Source organism: Ischnura elegans, chromosome 3, assembly GCF_921293095.1.
Source record: "Ischnura elegans chromosome 3, ioIscEleg1.1, whole genome shotgun sequence".
NCBI classification, from domain to species: Eukaryota; Metazoa; Arthropoda; class Insecta; order Odonata; family Coenagrionidae; genus Ischnura; species Ischnura elegans.
The window spans coordinates 36,909,812-36,928,983 of record NC_060248.1 but is presented as its reverse complement, the minus strand read 5'-3'; the positions used below and the strand labels follow the sequence as shown (position 1 = coordinate 36,928,983).

The 19,172-nt window shown below is 39.3% G+C and overlaps 1 protein-coding gene across 1 annotated transcript in view; it reads right to left on the bottom strand.

Annotated features, from left to right (window-relative positions):
* The window catches only part of LOC124155667 (insulin-like growth factor-binding protein-related protein 1), a 49,552-nt gene extending 30,380 nt beyond the window's left edge, over window positions 1-19,172 (bottom strand). Inside the window, exon 1 of the mRNA XM_046529682.1 lies at window positions 18,685-19,172. Coding sequence (XP_046385638.1) covers window positions 18,685-18,975 — 291 coding nt within the window. The 5' untranslated portion in view covers window positions 18,976-19,172. The remainder of the gene's footprint in view (window positions 1-18,684) is intronic.

The window sequence follows — 19,172 nt, the reverse complement described above, 5'->3', positions numbered from 1 at the left end:
ACCCGGCAGAAACCCGGGTCGTACTATTTAAAATAAAGTGTGGAACAGAACAAAGTATTTTCATTTTATTTTATGATGAAGCAGTTCCACTAAGTAACGCCGGAGACCGTGTCTTATGTTTTCAATTACTGTTACCATGTCTCTAATATTAAGCTTTTCGAGCATAGTTGTGACCTTTTGCCATGAACGCCGCCTCAGCTCGTTCTATTCGTCGCTTGATGCCTCTTATAAGAGTATAAATTTAAAGTTGTATCATCCCTGTTATTGATAACTCTATTTATGGAAAAAATACTTGACCGATGTTGATCTCATGTTTAAACTATGAAATTAACTCAAGTTTCTTGTTCCATCTATATATTTAAACTGCTTGCCTAGTAAATGACTTCATTAAATGAGTTACCTGTGATGCTAAATTGTAAGATACGTCATCTTATAAGGTGGTTGGCTGAAGATGTTTAACCTATGAACGGTTGTAGCCACTTTCCTGCACATGAATTTTGCTAAAGTAGCTGAAATTGTGGAAACTTCTATGCGTCACACCTAAAGAAGACATTTGATGAAAAACGTCTTTGTAGCTGCTCATGTCTCAGTAGTCTGGTCAAATCCCAATATCTGTGTTTACACATCTTTTGGTGCGATTATGCCTCCTGGATATTCTTCTTCTGTATAAATCTCTGGGCGTGTTTACTCAGGGCGTTACTTTCACTCTAATGTGTTTTTCAAACAATGAAAACTTATTTTAATCGATTTGCTGAATGAGTAGCTGCGAAAAAATCACATTTTGTCGTCAATTCAATGAATAGAATCTTGAAATACGCTGGGTCAAAGATGCTCCCTGAAACAGAAATTAATAATACATTATGAATGATATTGATTTCATACGTAGTGAACATCCACGCAAGATGCTATTGCTATGTTACATTTTTGCCTCTGTTTACATTGCAGGTACATGTTATGCTATGGGTTTGGATTGTTTTAAAGGGCCTGCGTTGCATCACATTAGTCAGCTCCTTCCGTTTCCGCCCAGCTGATACAATTTCCGCTCCACTTCTTTCGTTAGTATCGTACGGATTCGCTGGAATTCGAAGTTTTGATGCCTTAGAAGTTATTTTCTCTGTTTTTCCTGGATAAATTATGCATATTATATTCCACGTAGTGTTTGCCTTAGTTTTTTAATATTTAATTCTATCAAAAAAGATCTCTGAATGTAATTCTAGTTACGGATTCCCTATTTTGTCGACATGTGAATTAACTTTTAAATCATGACAGGCAAGAATTTCTACATTTTCATCTTCAAGCTGAAATTGTACCTCCTCCGTTGCCTAGCTCGTTTGGTATTCTCTGCATTCATAATAGCTCTTGAACACCCAATGCCTGAAATATGCCCTTGCCCTCTGTGCATAACACCATTGTAAAAATGATTTGGATATAGTTGATGCTCACTTGAAATATGATAATATTATTTCGTTCTGGGAGTAGTTGGAAATTCCAAAAATACTATTTTAGAATGCAATGAGCAAAAAAAGACTCATATTTTAGTTCTCATCGGTCGATTATAGTTTTCACGACCCCTTGCACTTTTTCTGTTTGATGGGCAATGGAAATATAAATCATCTAACCTCAAATCCATCGTTCTTCTTGTTAATAACCTTTAACTTTGTCAGTTAATCAACGGTATTCAGGCCGTTTTACATGGGGCACGGAATTACGTAGGTTACAACTGTATTAATTTCTAAAATGGCGTGGAATTGCGCGATTGCATGAACGACATTAGAACAGGGGCTGTTTTGCCTTCTCACGTCCACGCATCCTCGTATGTGTTCTAGCAATTCACCGATTTACACTACGCAATTTTGACTGCGCCTTCGTACACACGTCAGATGAGGCAAGTAGGTACGTGCCCCGGGTAAAACGGCATTTCTAACCATTCCCGCAGAATTTTTATGGATATAATTTTCCTAAAGATTACTGTTACTTTTACTGTTCTTACTTACTTACTGTTCTTTAGAAAATTACTGTTCTTTTTTATTTTAGATGAAAAGTTAACTAACTTATAATAATTTCTAACTCTCCTAAGTGCCTACAAAATATTTCCTTGCCTATGGGGAATGCTATAATAGTAGATTATAGATGCATGTAGTGTCACGCGCTGAAAACTGGCACGTGTGGGTGGAATCTTGAATCGCGTCTGAAGTTCCGGCGTCTTTCGGGTTTTCCTAGGACTCTCTCCATGAGATAAGTCATCTAACTAGCCTGAGCCACGATGCATATAAATTCCATTTTCCTCTTTCCCGTAGAGTATACGATTAGAGATTATCAAGTAAAATATAAGTATGCTCATCAGATTAATTATAATGGACTGGAAAATTGTTTTTTCCCCGAAGATTTTTTGTCCTGTTTGAGGTCTGTCATTAAGGTAATGTATTGTCTGTTTTTTCATCAGCGAAAAATTGCAGTGAAGATTTCTGTGGTTTCACCTTGCAGCGGATACAGAAAACACTCAATGGGGGGGCGTAATAGATATTTTGAGCTGCCTAAGCTTTTATCGTAACGAAAAATAATCAATTTACATGCAAAGTTTAAGTATTTTTTATGTAAACTGATTATACACATACACAAGACAATGCCATCTTATGAAATAAAAAAGTTACAATTGTGGTTCTGCAATGTTCTGCAATGAAGGCGGCCCCGGAAGGGGGGGAGGGCGCCCCCTACGCCCCCCATTATGTATCCGCCACTGGTTTTACATCGGGTAAGAATCTCCATATTTCCAACGGAAGTTTCGATATGTTTTAAATTCCTGAATCCCTGGAGATGAGGGGGGAGTTGCTCATCGAAGCGTTGGAAGGTGATGTGGAGGATCTTAACGGTCGTGGAATCCGAAAGATCTCAACTGCTGCAATTATGCTACCTCAGAACGCTGTCGTCGGCGAAGGTCAAGACGGAATAATAACTGGGAAATATGGGTTGGGTAACCGAAATGAAAGAGGAGAAAGGCTTCTTGAATTCTGCACGGAGCACAGGCTAGTGGTTGCCAACACTTTATTCAAAAATCCCCTGCGAAGAAGATACACGTGGAAGATGCCAGGAAACCGTAGAAGATTCCAAATCGACTACATTCTAGTGAAACAAAGATTCAGGAACCAGGTGAAGGACTGCAAAAGCTATCCAGGGGCAGATATCGATAGTGACCATAACCTAGTTATGATGAAATGCCACCTTAAATTTAAAAAGTTGAAGAAAGCCGTGAAAAACATATGGCAGGTTGAAAAATTGAGGGAGGTTCAGCATCAACTGGCTTTTAAAGAGGCCGTGGAAAATAATATAGGGGAGGATCCGACCAACAAACCAATTGAAGAGAGTTGGAAAACCATTAGAAGTGGTCTGCAGGCGGCAGCTGAGGAAGTTCTTGGTAAAAGAAGAGTCGTTATGAAAAAACCATGGATCACGCAGGAAGTATTAGATCTCATTGAAGAAAGAAGAAAATACAAGGCTGCGAAAACAGAGGAAGGACAGAATCGTTACAAGAGGATAAGGAACGAAATATGTCGTAAAGCGCGGAAGGCTAGAGAAACGTGGATGAAAAGCATTTGCGAAGACGTGCAAAACTATCTTAAACATGGAAAAGTAGAGGCCGCTTATAGGATAGTGAGGAACCACTTTAAGGAAAGGGGCGTAAGATGTAATACCCTTAGGGACAAAAACGGAGAACTATTGATTGAAAACGAAGAAAAAGGGAAGAGATGGAAGGAATATCTGGAAGATTTCTGCAAAGGAAGTCGCCTCAGAACGAATGCTATCGAAAACGAGAGGGAAGTGGATGCCGATGACATGGGAGCCCCAATTTTAAGATCGGAATTTGATGCGGCTGTAAGAGACCTCAGGATAAATAAAGCGTCTGGCATTGATGACATTTCTGCAGAACTAATCAAAAATTCAGGAAAGAAGACGTTGAACCAGCTATACAAAATCATTAGTGAAATGTATACGACAGGTGAGATACCAAAGGATTTCGAGAGGAACATTATAATCCCTATTCCTAAGAAGAAACGAGCGGAGAAGTGCGAAGATTTTAGGACCATAAGCCTTACTACACATGCATCAAAGATACTGACAAGGATCATCTATAGAAGAATAGAACGAAAAGCAGAAGAGTACTTGGATGAGGACCAATTTGGATTCAGAAAAAACAAAGGCACAAGGGAAGCAATATTGGCCCTAAGACTGCTCATAGAAAAGAGAATGGAAAAGAACAAGCCAACATTCGTTGCGTTTGTGGACATAGAGAAAGCATTTGACAACGTGGATTGGAGCACAATGCTTGGAATCCTAAAGGAAATTGGGGTTCTTTATAATGACAGAAGAATCATCCACAGTTTATACAAAAACCAAGTAGCCGTGATAAAATCAGGGCCCAGCTGCGAAGAAGCAAGAATTAAGAAAGGAGTGCGACAAGGCTGTACATTGTCACCCGTAATTTTCAACGTTTACATTGAAAAAGCCATTAAGGAAATCAAAGAAAAGGCATTGGGAGTGAATATCCATGGAGAAAAAATAAGCATGCTAAGATTTGCCGATGACATAGCCGTTATAGCAGAAACAGAGAAGGATTTGAAAAATATTCTGGTTAATATGGGTAGGGTAATGAGTAGATATCAACTGAAAATAAGCAAGAAGAAAACCAAGATCTTAGTATGCAGCAGAAGAGAAGAAGTCAAGACCAACATTAAAATAGGGAGGCAAAAACTGATAGAAGTGGATGAATTCTGTTATTTGGGAAGCAAGATAACTAGTGACGGGAGAAGCAAGAAAGAAATTATCAGCAGAATAGCCCAGGCGAAGAGAGCATTCCACCAAAAGAGAGACCTGCTTACAGCGGGAAACTTAAATATGGACGCAAAGAAACAATTTATAAGAACCTACATCTGGAGTATGCTCCTATACGGAAGTGAGGCATGGACAATGACCGCAGCGGAGAAAGCAAGGATAGAGGCCTTTGAAATGTGGTGCTACAGAAGAATGATGAAAATCAAATGGATCGACCGAGTTAGTAACGAGGAAGTCCTAAGAAGGGTAGGAGAGAAGAGAAGCCTCATGAAAACCTTAATAAGAAGACGGAACAACCTTATAGGCCACATCTTGAGACATGATGGCCTGATGAAGACAATCGTCGAAGGACAGGTGGAAGGCAAGAATGGAAAAGGAAGACCTCGAACAAAATATATCGAACAAGTAAAGAGAGATGTGAAAGAGAAGAAATACGTAGGAGTGAAAAGATTAGCTGATAGGAGAACTGAGTGGAGAGCTGCGTCAAACCAATCCTAGGATTGTTGACCACTGATGATGATGATGATGAGATCATTTATCACAGAAGTGAAAAAAATTTACTCATTCAAAACTGAAGCTTTCATTTTAATTTGTCTGAATTGATTCGACTAAAGTTCGTATTTTTGTATTTTCACCCTTTCTTAAATTATTCGTTGGGAATATTGATTTAGTTTTACGGAAGAGAGGAATGCTAAAGTCTTTCATCATTCACTCTACCTTCTTTGTTCAAACAGGACTAAGCATAAATTAAAATTAGCCTGGATGTACCGAAATGAATAACGAGATGCAATATCAAGCAACCATATTCGAAAGGCTAAGGGTTGAAATAGGCCAAATAAATATTTTGCAATGATATTTTTCTATCCTTACTACTGTCAATATGCGCGAGTGACAAATGCAACATAGGAATGATACAGAAATGTGCATGTTATTTATTGACTGCGATGTTCTTCTGGGGTCACTTGCATTGCTATCGGCTTACATGGTTGAGGGACGAAAGGTTATTCGGGGAAGGACAAGGTTATATTGTCTTGAGTACTGAGGAAATTCCCCAGAGAATGTCTACAACAATCTGGTGAAAAAGAGCGTTGACTATTGACTATTGGTACATGACTACATTGGTACATTTGCTGGTGATTGATCACCCCCTGCCAAACACCCTAGAGGTGGCTCGCAGGGTATTATGTAGATGTAGATGTAGACTATCGGTACGAAACGAAACATGGTATTTATATGCAGACGTGAAGAATTAAAACTATGGCATAACATTTCATATTATGATACGATATATTGAGGTAGCGATCGACAGCTTATGTAGTTTGCTCCATCAGGGAAGGGTAAAGTAAGTAAGAGCGGAGAGAAACCCGGCCCGGGGAAGCCTGCTCTAAACGAAAGGCGTCAAAGGGACCACTGCTTATTGCCCCGTCGGACGGAACGGAGAGCTATGCATGAAGCGTGCTCCACAAATCTCTGTAGCAGGGATCGGGCAGTCTCTGAAAAATCTCTTCCATCGCCGGGACTTGAGCCCTGGTCCAAAGGATGGGAAGGCAGCACTTCAGCTGGCACGCCAATCCGATCTCCGAATTTATTACATAACTATTTTTATGGTAAATTGTATGTTATGTTACCCTTACTTTCGAAATTAAATTATTATCTAAGAGCCAATTCTTGTTTATAGGTCTTTCCAGCTTATTGCCGAAATGAGATGAACCCATAAAAATGACGGTAAGCTTAATAGGCTTAATGGACTTAAAGGGCATGCAATATCTCGGAAACGGCTGGACATTAGGCAAAACGGAATTTACCCTAAGAAGAATACCAATGGATATTTTTCACCCTTGTGAGATCTATCGTGGTACTAAATTTCAATGTTTCGGGTGGGGTGTGTTAAATTAAACGTGTTAACAATATCACACATAAAAACGTCGCTTAAGTATTCTTAAGTCAAAATAAAGGCTTTGGCGAATGGAACTTCATGCTTCTTAAATTTTCGAAAATTCAGCCTCACCCTATAAAGGTACGGAGGCGAGTTGAAAACTGTGCTTCAATCTGCGGTGAAATTTAGAAGAATTTATTTATAAGTAATAGCCAAATGAAGTGTTCCATGGCTTTGGAAATTGCTGTCAGCAAAGTCACAAATGCAATGTCAGTCCAGAGGAGTCATAGATGTCTAACGGGGTCCTTCGATCAGTCGCTCAAAGCAATTCCTCCCACAGTGGGATCGCCATCTTCACTGTCGGAACATGGAAGAAAAAATTGCGATGGTGGAAGAATACGCTGCATTCGAGCAAGTGGCTATTTATACTCTTAAACCGTCTGAACTCCCGATGAATGAGGGACGTGGTTGCCGGCAGCTGCGCACCACGCCACTCGTCTGCACCATGAAAAACCATGCCCCACTCCTTCCCTCGCCACTCGCCTCTCAACATCCTTCCGTTGGCGATTTTATGTTGCTTTGCATTGTAAATAAGTTCATAGCAATAACAAATAATCGATGAACTGAGGTCTATTGTGGGCAAGTAGCATGTCCGTGATGGTCATGGTATTTTACATACCTAAGTATTTTCATTTCCGACTATAGGCACGGCGGTTGGCATAACAATACTCCATAAATACGTATTAAACAATATAAACTGCATGCAATAGCTGCAAGAACGACAGATGAACGTCGATATACTAATTTAGTGATGGGTAAACAACTTATATTCGAGGATTGTATGCTTGAGCAAAGATCCTTTTTCTCACCGTCTGTTACGAAATCCTACCCATATCTGAGGCCACGAGTGCTGTATTGAATATTGGTGGAATAATTTAGACAGGAAATTCAGCGTGTAATCGATTAGAAATTATTCATATCCCAAGCTTTATTGAAGAAAACGGAAAAAAATGTGTAAACCCAGGGATAAAGTAGTGAAAATACGGCGTGAATCTTGCTGTTATTATGCCTTTATTGCACTGATATTCCCTTAAGTACCCCATTATCCGTGTCCACGAAAATCACAGTATCCACTGGGAAGAAACTACCCAACTTGAAAGAACAAGAGGCTATTGGGACCGTATAACTAAAGAAGCCGTAGAGATCCGTCTTCACCCCAACAATATCAATAGAGATCGAGGATTGCAGCTAAGTAGCGCTTGGAACCTGGCATTAAATGGGACGAGGAAGGAGGAAAAATCCCGGATCAATCAGAGACCACCTAGGTGAAGGAGGAGGGTATAAATATCGAACCACAGTGACATCGGCATCATCAGCCCTGAGGATGTTGGGAAAGTCTCCCAACGAAACGTCGGCCTACACCATGCAGGTCCTGACCCGGTTGGAAACCCGAGAAGCTTTCATCCACGCTATTCACCGGGAAAAGCTCAGATTCTTCATTAATAGTGTTTTTTTCTGATATTGTCCAGATCCAAGTTCGGATACGACTATAGAATCACTGAAATAAATGGGCCTTGAAAAATATGATTTCTATTCACGAATCCAAAGACACAGCTATCTCGTATCAGCTATTTCATTATATCAACCTTGATCCTAGACACTTGGCTATCATGTGCATATCTAAGGCCTACATCAGAATTAAAACAATATGTCTCCCAAGTTCAGGAGTATCACGGCTTCGAATATGGCATGAAATGCCGCGCTTTACCATCCGTTCGTATCGCAGAATTGGCCATCCATGCGTGGCACCCCTCCTCTTTCGCCTTTCCTCGCCTCCCATCCCCGATGGCGGTACCCTTTGACCCCTCCCGGAGCCGAGATCGCATCGCGAGTGTAACATGAGGAGGAAGACCCCCTTCTTGCAACCCTTTTCCTCCCACCCACCCACCACCCGCCCCCATCTTCCAAGTCTCCATGAAAAGCGCAATTCGTTTCGCGGCCTCCGAAAGCCAGCACTCTCCTTTATCTCACTCAAGAAATCTCGCTCTCCATCGGTCACTTGGCCGAAGTGGACAGGTCGAATATCCGAAGCAATGAGACGCTTGCCATCTCCTTGACATTGCGTCCGCAAGAAGCGTTCATTTTTCAAGTGTTCCGTCGCCATTGCACGTGCTTCGTTGCTAACCATCGTCTTCACGCACATTATTTCTCAAATAAAGTCGAGTACTCCATTCACAACAACGTACTTTTTTAATAGTTGTCCCAGTAAATTTATTTAACCTAACAAAGCGTTACATGTGACATTGATTTTATCTGCCTCGGTGGCGGCGGGGTAAAGTTTGCCATGGAGACGATGGTTGCTGGTTTGAGTACCGTCTTGGTAGATTGCCCTTATTCTAGGCATGGGTTTTTTTTAAGTCCCTTGTTAACATATTGTAAACCCTCCTCATCACTGTAAATGGCCAGGCTCTGTAGGCACTGCAAATGGCTCATCACTGTAAATGATGTAAAGGGCTAGTTGTGGTGTTTTCGGGGCAATGAAGATAAAAAAATAAAGTTCCAGGCGTACACGGAGGGAATATTTCCTTTATTACATTAAGCAAGTTATCCCTCGGTGTGGATTACATTCCGGACTGTAATATTTAGTTGAAAAAATATCTTCGCCTGCTTTTCAGTATATTAAAATCCCTCTTTAGGTTTAAACTCGGTTTGGCGAGTAAAGGCGCTTGTTAAGTCCGTTTCCCGATAGGAGCCTTCCCAAAATTTTCGAATCAGAAACACATTAGATTCATTGATAATAAAACTTAATAAAAGATTATTTTGGTGATATTCATGACAATTCATGAAGAAAATCAAAGATAAGTATTGTTATAATTGATAATTGATTCTCCGTCTCACAGTTAATTTTACTGGCGCTACAGCCGTCATTAAGCTGTCGAATCATGTTTTAGTCGAATTTGACGTCTTCGCTGAGAGAATTTTCTTTTTCCTCACTGAAATTGATAAATATAGGCTAATAGGGATTTGAAGCCCACCTTCTTTGTTTCACAAATTTTTCCTAAGGGTTCCTGTTTGCACTGTCACTCACGTAACAAATATACTCCTCCATTTTCCAATTTATCAGATTCCAATTAAATATTTATGAATAACGCTTGATAATCCCATGAATTTCCTCGTCTGGGAGTTGAAGTTGAGTCAGCTGGCAGTTCTCCCAAGAAATCCAAAAATTCTCACTTTTATAAGTCAGATGAGAATTTTCTTTTTCTTCACTGAAATTGATAAATATCGGTTACTAGGGATTTGAAGCCCACCTTTGTTTTACACATTTTTTTCTACGGTTTCTTGCTTGCACTGTCACTCACGTAACAAATATACTCCTCCATTTTCCAATTTAACAGATTCCAATTAAATATTTATGAATTACGCTTGCTAGTCCCATGAATTTCCTCGTCGGTATGTTGAAGTCGAGTCAGCTGGTAGTTCTCCCAAGAAATCCAAAAATTCTCACTTTATAAGGGTTAGTTAAGACCTTACAGATCAAGGCTTTGCTCGTCCTTGACCTGTTTTTGCACGGTACGGTGCAAAAGCTAAAACTGTTGACGCGAAATGACCAATTAACCGGGATAATTAGCCAGGGATGCTCGATCCGCAATTGCGACCAACGATACTTACACACCCAGCCCATAGCAGAGTTGATGAATCAAACGACGCCGATAGAGAGATGAAGTCGGATATAGCCGAAAAAAGTGCCTTAATAACATCCTCGGCTCCATTCCCTATCAAGGTCGCGAATTAATTGGAACTCGGCGGGAATTGAAGTTCCTAGCCCCTCTTCCCAGCGACAGTGGGGCAAGCATTTCCTCGCCTCGCCAAACGCTTAACTTCTCTATCGCGTTTCTCATCTGTGGAAACCCGTACGATGCTAGATATAGTCCAGCGATTCTGATTTTTGTAATTTAATCAAATAATTATGCGCTCAATGTTTTTGTTATTCTATTTGACTGTAATAAAGCATATTTGATGCTCCCTAGTACTTTTTTACTTGTTGGTTTGCCGTCAAGGAAAGCGGTACTCATAAAAATGGCAAAGTGACACTTTCACAAGAAATGTACGAGGTATATAGGTTCACCGATGGATCAGTTATAATTTTCCGATGCATCGAAAGTTGAAGCTATATTTTTATTTCGATTTAATGGTATATTGTGTAATTTTCAAAATATCGGTAGACAATGCATCGCTTGGATTTCTAAGTTACATGCCTGAGTTCATTCTTTAGAGATATGATTTAAATGATTTAGTTTGCTGAAAAGTTAGTCAATATAGCAAAGGAATACTGAATGTAAAATTTCCATATCCTTTCATTGTATGTTTTTTATGTTGAACTCCTTTTACCCTGGTTTTGTATTCTCTTAATTAGGTGTTTCATGTAGTATGTACCTTTAGTCCTCATTCTGGAAAGCGCTGTGACGCCTTGCTATAATTACATTTTCAGAATCCGTATTGAATGGGACAAAAATAATTATAACAAATGATCCGATTCATGGGGTAAAGCCTACGTACTCTTTTCCATTGCTTCTACGAATATTATCTAGGATGATGATCTCCGATTTATCCCATCCTCTACAGCGATCCGCGGCATTACTTACGCAATGGAATTGTTATAAAACAGATATTTCATTCATACTTGAATCCTTCCAAAACGAAATAGGGAAAATTTCAGTGAAATTCAATAGCTTAATCATTACAATATTTGAGGAAACAAACTATTTAAGCTGCCACGGCTTTTTAAACTCCGATCTTTGTCCTATATATCATTAATCTAAATAGAAATGGGATTCTTCTTATTCCTCTTGAATGTATTATGCAGATTGGTTTTGCCCCATTATTTAATTTAGTCCTTGCTCCTACTTTAACGAAATAATTACTTGGCTTAAAAAAAATGATTGCCCTTTGTTTCAAGCTCCAAATTCTGATCTCGATAAACTTTGCTCTCCCTTCATTTTAGATTAATTTTCCCTCAATTTTTATTTGATGTGTACTCAACTCTCATTAATTTGATCACAAAATTTTCATAGGGATTGATAATTAAAATCTCATTAAATTTGAAAGCGTTCCCACAACGTAGGAGGTTGTAGATCATATAGCATTCCGGGGAGAAAAGAGGAAAATATGAAAATAATTAGGAGCGGTGAATTGAGGTAGATAATTTGAAAAAAAAACAGTCCGAGGAATCACAATCAATAAAGAATTTCGTGCAAAGTTTTCCGCGGGGACGTTCATGATTAGTGCAGTATTTCCCTCGGTGCCGGCCTCGGTGGCGGTGGGGTAAAGTCCTCGCCTGCCAAACCGAAGGTCGTGGGTTCGAATCCCGCCTGGGTAGGGGGTCCCTATCCAGGGCATGGATGTTTGTGTTGTACATTGTTCATATTAGAAACCCTCGTTGTAAAAGGCCGTTATGTGCTGTTTACGGGGGATGTGATAAATAAGTATTCCGGATTCTTCAGCCGCGTCCGTATGAGGAAAGTAACCATAGTAATTTGTTTCACTCAAGCGTGGTTATTTTTTGTGCTTATAAGTTACATATATCCTCAGTGATTTTGGAAATAGGGAATTGAATCATTTCCAATCTGTTCTGCATATTACCAGTACGCCGTACGATAATTTGGAGAGAAATAAGTAGAAATGATGGGAACATATCTACTTTTCACAGAGAACAAAAACCAACCTTGTATTTATGGTACCATAACATAATATAAAGAGCTCTTTTTGCTTGTAAACTGCTTAGAAAGTTATTATGAATCGAAGAAATCAAATTTAAATAGTACTTAGGGTTGCCAGTTTGAAGATTTAAAAAATGAAATTGGACAACAGTGTTGTAGTACAAACTCTTTTCACATTTGTGCCTAATTCCATTCTTTTTCCATGCTGTTTATGTGAATGACGTCGAAAGTTCAAATTGAATACCAGGATAAAAATTCACTAACGCTTTTTTTTGGGAATGCCTAGAAATCGAACCGTGGGCCTTCAGCTTTGCAATCTACTACGCAATACTGACTGCTATTCGTTTAGGAGCCTTAATTTATATACATATTTTCGAGTATCGTTGACCCAGGAGTGGCTACTTCGACAATTATCGGAATGTAAAGGTCCGGGGTTTGATTCCCAGTCTAGGTGTTTAGTCAATGGAGTTAACACGTTCCGTGCTCATGACGTAGCGTCTACGTCATGGCAGTCACTACCCAGTGACTGATGACGTAGACGCTACGTCATGATTCCCTTTTGCGTTATATTCCGCCCTGAGCGCCAGCCACCGCTGTTAGGGTATGGGAGAGGGTCAGTCACCACTCTTCGCCTGTTTGCCGTGCGGAAAGCTCCGAAAAAAAATTTTTTCGATTTTTTCTGTTTTTCTATTTTACCCGGTTTTGCTCTGCAAGGACGTCTTTGGGGGTGGCTTTTTACAGTGTATTTTTTGATTACTTTAATTTTATAATGCAAAAAACAGTTGTATATTCTCATAATTGTTCTTATACCTTAAAAAAAAAACTTTTGCAAATATTCAAAGCGAAATAATAAAAAGAAGCTTTTACATTTGACGAGGATAGGTAATTACTTTATTACAAGGTATTTTATCTTTCTTTGTGACTTTTAACGCAATGATTAGATTGTGTTTATTTAATTGGTTTTTACAAGAAGGAATACAGATATTTTTCCCTTGTTGCTATTTTCATTTTTAACGTCAATTAACGCTATCGTGGTAGATTGCTTAGCTGGTTGCCTAATTTCGGACATACTCCAGGTATGTGTATTTTTATCCTTACGATAACAATAAATGCTTCCGTTCTTATACTTTTTAAGTTTCAGAGTGAATTTTATTTGCTATGATTTCATCATGGCAAAATTTGTTGTTATCCCTGTTTATTTGCTGCTATGCATGAAATAATATATTTCCATAAATTTTACAATAACTTCAGTAAAGTCCTGGTTCCACATTGCAATTTATTTTTACTATTTACATTTCCTGCACAATAGCCAGACTTCCCCATCCTTATGTTCACCAGCATTTGAATTAGAGACTCATTACTTGATTTTTTCCATAATATCCGAAATACTTACAAGCATTCTATTTGGCATCCTCCCCAACAAAAAAAATGCCTAAGAGAACAATTTCCACTAACCCAGTCACATACCGCCGAACTCGGAGAAACTGATCCGGCCCGAGGATATATACATCCGAGGATATAAAATGGGCAATACGTGTCCTGAAGGAAACCATAGAAGAATTTCCCCACTTTTTGGCCTTATTTTTCGTGCTAGAATTATCCAAATCTCCCGTATCTCCTATAATTGAAAAGCTTGATCTTTATATGACTTGCATTGGTTCAGGAGAGAGAAGTCGCTTGATCAATTCATGTCTATTCTCCAAGCCGTTCAAATCAACAAGAACCTATCTACGTTCTCTGACTCTAACACTCCTCTGGCCCACTGATTATTCAAAATTAGCCCCATATAGACGCATTCAAGGAAACAGTGGAAAAAGTAGTGAACCGCTCACGTGACCTAAGTTTGGAAGAGTCTATGATTCCATGGAGAGCTAGGCTGGGATATAGTGAATATATGAGGGGAAAGCGCTACAGGTACGCAATGAAGTTGTATATGTTGACGGAAGCAAAGGGTTTGGCGCTGCAGGTTCTCCAACTCAGAAGTGTCTGGAAAAGGGGAGTCGGAGAAGATGGTAAACAAATGATGGAGGATCATTTTGACTGAGGCTAATCCTTTCATATTGATAACTTTTGTAACAGTGTAGCCAGTTCTAGATTCCATCCAAATGGGAAACCTAACTTGATGGGGACACTGAGGAGATGCAAGAAAGTTATTCCTCTTTTGGTGCTCTGCTACGAATTAAAGAAAAGTGAGGTGGTGGAGGCCTTTCATGAGCATAAAATCGGTATCCTAAGGTGGACGGATTAGAGGGAAGTGCGGATGATCATCGCTGAATTCAGTGCAAAAAATGAACGAATCTACGAAAAGGCGAGGGTGCACGCCAAGAAAGCCACAGGCGGTGGTTGAAAATAGCAATTAAAATTGTGGCATCGATCATTGGGATCAAATGATGTCTGACTTTCCCATTGAAAGAAAATTCATCTAATGGTACTAAAAATTGGGAATCCACCTACTGAAATCACTGTTGCTGAAACGTAATTTTTATTCAAAGAAAAGTTTTTAAAAATTCCTCTCATCGACTTTCTAATTCCAGTTATAGAATCTCTTATGACAATATCTGTACCTTCGATCCCTTTGAGGAGATAGTCATCCTAGTCTGCCTCAACCAAAACCAAGGGCTTATTAGGACTTATATAGGATTTCCCCGATTATATGAAAAACACGATAGACAGAAAAGACGAAAACAGAAGAGATGTAGGCAGTGCTTCAAGAATAATGTCCACCAGGATACATCATATTATAGCCCCACCTGCCTATCTGATCCTCGATTGTGTCTTGACTGTTTCCAGAAGTATCACAAGAATTTGTGATGCAGAAAATTATTTACCCAGCGGGAAAAAATTATTTTTTAATGTTTACCTTTTATATTTTCTATTTCAATATTTATTTAAAAAGATATTATTTTATGCAAAGTATTTAGTGACTGAAAAATTATTCTAAAAATGCTGGTCAATTTTTGATTTGTAAAACAATATGTTTCATTGCAACAATTCTTCGTTTATACAAATTTCCCCTTTCATTTATAAACCAATGTATATCATTATAAAATCTTATCCAGAGGATATCATATCGTTCATAATAATTTTTCCACCATAGGGAGCAACACTTTTGCTGGAAATATTGGTAATACTCGCAATATTTTCTTTTGAGCAATAAAACATTTAAAATCGTATTTAAATATATCATTTCCAGATTATAAAAATAATGTTTGCTGCATTACTATTTCCATTATTTTTTTCCAGAAAGTGATAAAGTCTGAACGGGTTTTCGCTACAGTACTGACAAAGAGCAAAAAAATGTGGGAAACATGTAGGTGTGTTGCGGGACGGTATCAAAAGTTTGACAGGATACTTAGAAAATTTAAATTTCAAATTTTTATCAAATGAAGGGTTATTTTTTAAAAAAAAGTGCGAAAACATGTAGCAGGCATCACAAATCATAAGATCACGTCATTAAAATAATAATAAAAAAATACAAATTTTTGCCAAAAAGTCAGCCACAGGGCATTTTCTTCAAAAAACGGTCAGCACGGAATGTGTTAAGGTATATTTCTATATATATTAATTGTTTTCCCTTTCAAGCTAAAGTCACACTATCACGCTAACTATCTGAGGTAGCAGAAGAGTGTACATCGGGGCGAGTGCACGATTGCGTGATAAATGACCATTTTAGTACCTTCACTTGAATATCGTCAATTCAATAAAGTGAATAACTTATTAATACATTTTTATAGGCTTAAAAATGTGTTGTATCCGGCCTAAAGACGAAGCCGCTGCTCCTCTGACTTCTCTTGACTTTGAAATTTTTCTTTCGAACATTAAATGAACGACATATCTGCAATATGCGTTCAAAAAACTTATCTATACGCACAAATCCTATGCCTACGATGCATATATTACTACCATCAACTTGTCAAAGCAATCGAGGTTAGATCAAGCACAAAATGTAAAAATGGTTCAAACGGTTTACGGTCGATCATCGTTGATGGCTTGTCAGAGGTAAAACTGGGCCAAAGAGTGTTGTCGAATAGTCTACGTTCTTTCATGGAAAATCTAGAGACATTTGTTTGTTAACACCACGGAAACTATGCTCGGAAGGTTTTTCTGGGCTCCAGATGTTTCCGGGAGACCCAAAAACAGCACAGAGGGAGGAACGAACTTCCCCTCCGCTCCTTTGTGAATACATTGTTTTTACTCAACCCTGGTGCAGAGACGACATCTGTGGAATACTAGCTTGGGGTCCACGTTGTTACCCGACAAGGTCATGGAGTTAAAATATCCTTAAAATCGTTAATCTAATGGCATTTTTATTAGATTTTAAATTGGAATATGGCAAGCTTGACATAGTTCTTTTTGCATTGGCTGTTCTCTTCTCTACACGTGGATATACGTTAATCTTAGTGTGATGGAGCAATGAATGGAGCAATACTAATAGCAGATTGTGGAGGGGTCATAGTATTTTCGTTTCATTTGGTTTTCTATAGATATAGAGTGCGATAATCAGTAGTCAAAGATGTACCCCTCTCTCGAAGTTCTTTCGATCGCGAAGTTTAGAGGATGGAATAGGGCAGTTCCCTAATAATATTCGAGATTTTTAAATTAAGTTTTTTCGAAGATTATTATAATTTCGAACCTAAAATAAATTGCCCCTTATGGCGGTAGCTGTTTGGGCAGGTTTCACAGCGCCTTTAGTCGCGTACATTGTTTACGATCCTGTAAGCGAAAACCCTTTTCAGAGATGGTGATCCTCATTTTAGATCCTCATTTTGGGGGAAGGGGTTCAAGGCCTTATGGGTACCTCCGTTGCGTTCAACCCTGAGGGACTTCAACTAGCTGCCCTAAACATTGCCTTGGACACATTTAGAGCGTATCCTCGGTGACAAGAGCTAATCGCCCCAGCCAGGACACTCGAGGGATATTCGCTACATTCAGATAGGCGCGCTTTCGCGCGTACTCACGCTGATAATGCTGAGCAATGATATTGGATCGATAATAATATGCATGTACAAATAATTACAACGATATAATTTTGGAAGGGCGCCATAGGTGATACATATAATATTAATGGCAATAGAGGCCACAAAAACGTAGGCACAAATAAAATAAACACTCACGCGTGTAGTTCTAAATTTTCGACCGTTCCCCGGAGTTCTTCGGGAGTTTTCCCTCTTGTCTCTTTCTCTAAGAAGACTGAGAAAACGGTCAACAAAATTTAAAAATACACGTGTGAGTGTTTATTAAATTTGAGCCTTTATTATTATCGCTTCCCTTGGCAATTACTAACAAATTATAATAATAAAATAATATATATTATATGGTATGATTGCCGAGGCCATGCCCTTAGTCGTGATTCATTACACTAATGAAGACTACGCTACAAGAATTTTATCCTAATTATCCTCATTTCGGGAGAGGGGAATCAGGGCCGGACCCCTGCCCCACTCTTGTTTACCTGATAGGTCAGGACATGCATTGTGCACACACACACTTCTCTTCATATTGAATTACTTCATTTGCGCCTTCGTTTTTGTGGCCTCTCTTGGCATTTATTTACAAATAACATTAATAATATCTGAGACTAGTTATCACTAATGAGGCCGCGATTCATTAATTCTTAACCAGTGACGTGCAATTCTTGTTACACCACCAGTGGTGTGCGGTCTGGGAGTAAGAATTCGTAAAACGATGCAAAGTCATTTTTATTGCTTAGTAAAATGTTTCATTGACTTCTCAACTATTATAAAACTTACATTTAATATTATGCATTCCAAATACGAACCCAATTTTTCAGTAAAAATTTTTACTTGAAACAGGATCAAAAAATTGATATAAAAAAACACTTGAGTTATTATTTTTATTATGATACTTTTTTAATTAACCACTTAATTTTCCACGTTATGAAACTAAAAATGCTTCCTTAAAAATTATTAATTATTGTTATTATTCTTGAAGAATAGCTAGCAATTGTTTTTAACAACTTTTTTAATCATTTCCACCAACATTACGTTTATCGGTTTTTCCAATTTTGTGAGGTGAGGATTATAGATGTTTGAAATAGCAATTTTGAAAATATTCATAATTTTAGAAACGCAGCGGTCTCTCAGACCGCACGTCTCCGGCTAAGGGTTAAACCAATTCAGACTACGATACCTACTCGAAGTTAATCATAATTTTCCTCATTTCCGAGGGAGTAGGGAAGGGTCCCCCCACCCCCTGTACTCGCCCCTGTTACATAGGATAGTGCATGCTATGAGTGCTCACCCTTCTCTCGAGATCGGATCTGATGAGGCACTCCAGGTTGTCCCCGCAGTAGCCGTATTTCCTGGACGTCTTGGGCAGAGAGGGCGTGTAACACTTCTCGCCCACGGTCCTGGCGCACACCCGGCAGCATCCGCACGTGTCGATGGCCACGCCGGCCGGGCACTCCCGCTGCGGGTCCCCGATCGACGGGCAAGACTCGGGGTCGCACACTCCGCACTCGAAGTCCTCATCGGCGGCCGCCAAGCCCAGGAACAGCAGCGACCCCACGGCCAACACCGCTAACACCTTCATCTCGACGGGGTTGGAAGACTCAGGAGGTGGAAGTACCCTTATTGAGGACCCCTCTTCTTTCTCTCTCCGAAACCCTTTTGAAGATGCGCCCGACCCTTTTTTTATCTAGAGCTGAAGTATGGAGGACCCTTTTCGATGATCGTACCCTCGTGATGCGACCAGAGGACTATCTCACGCGCCTCCGCTGTTGCTTGTAT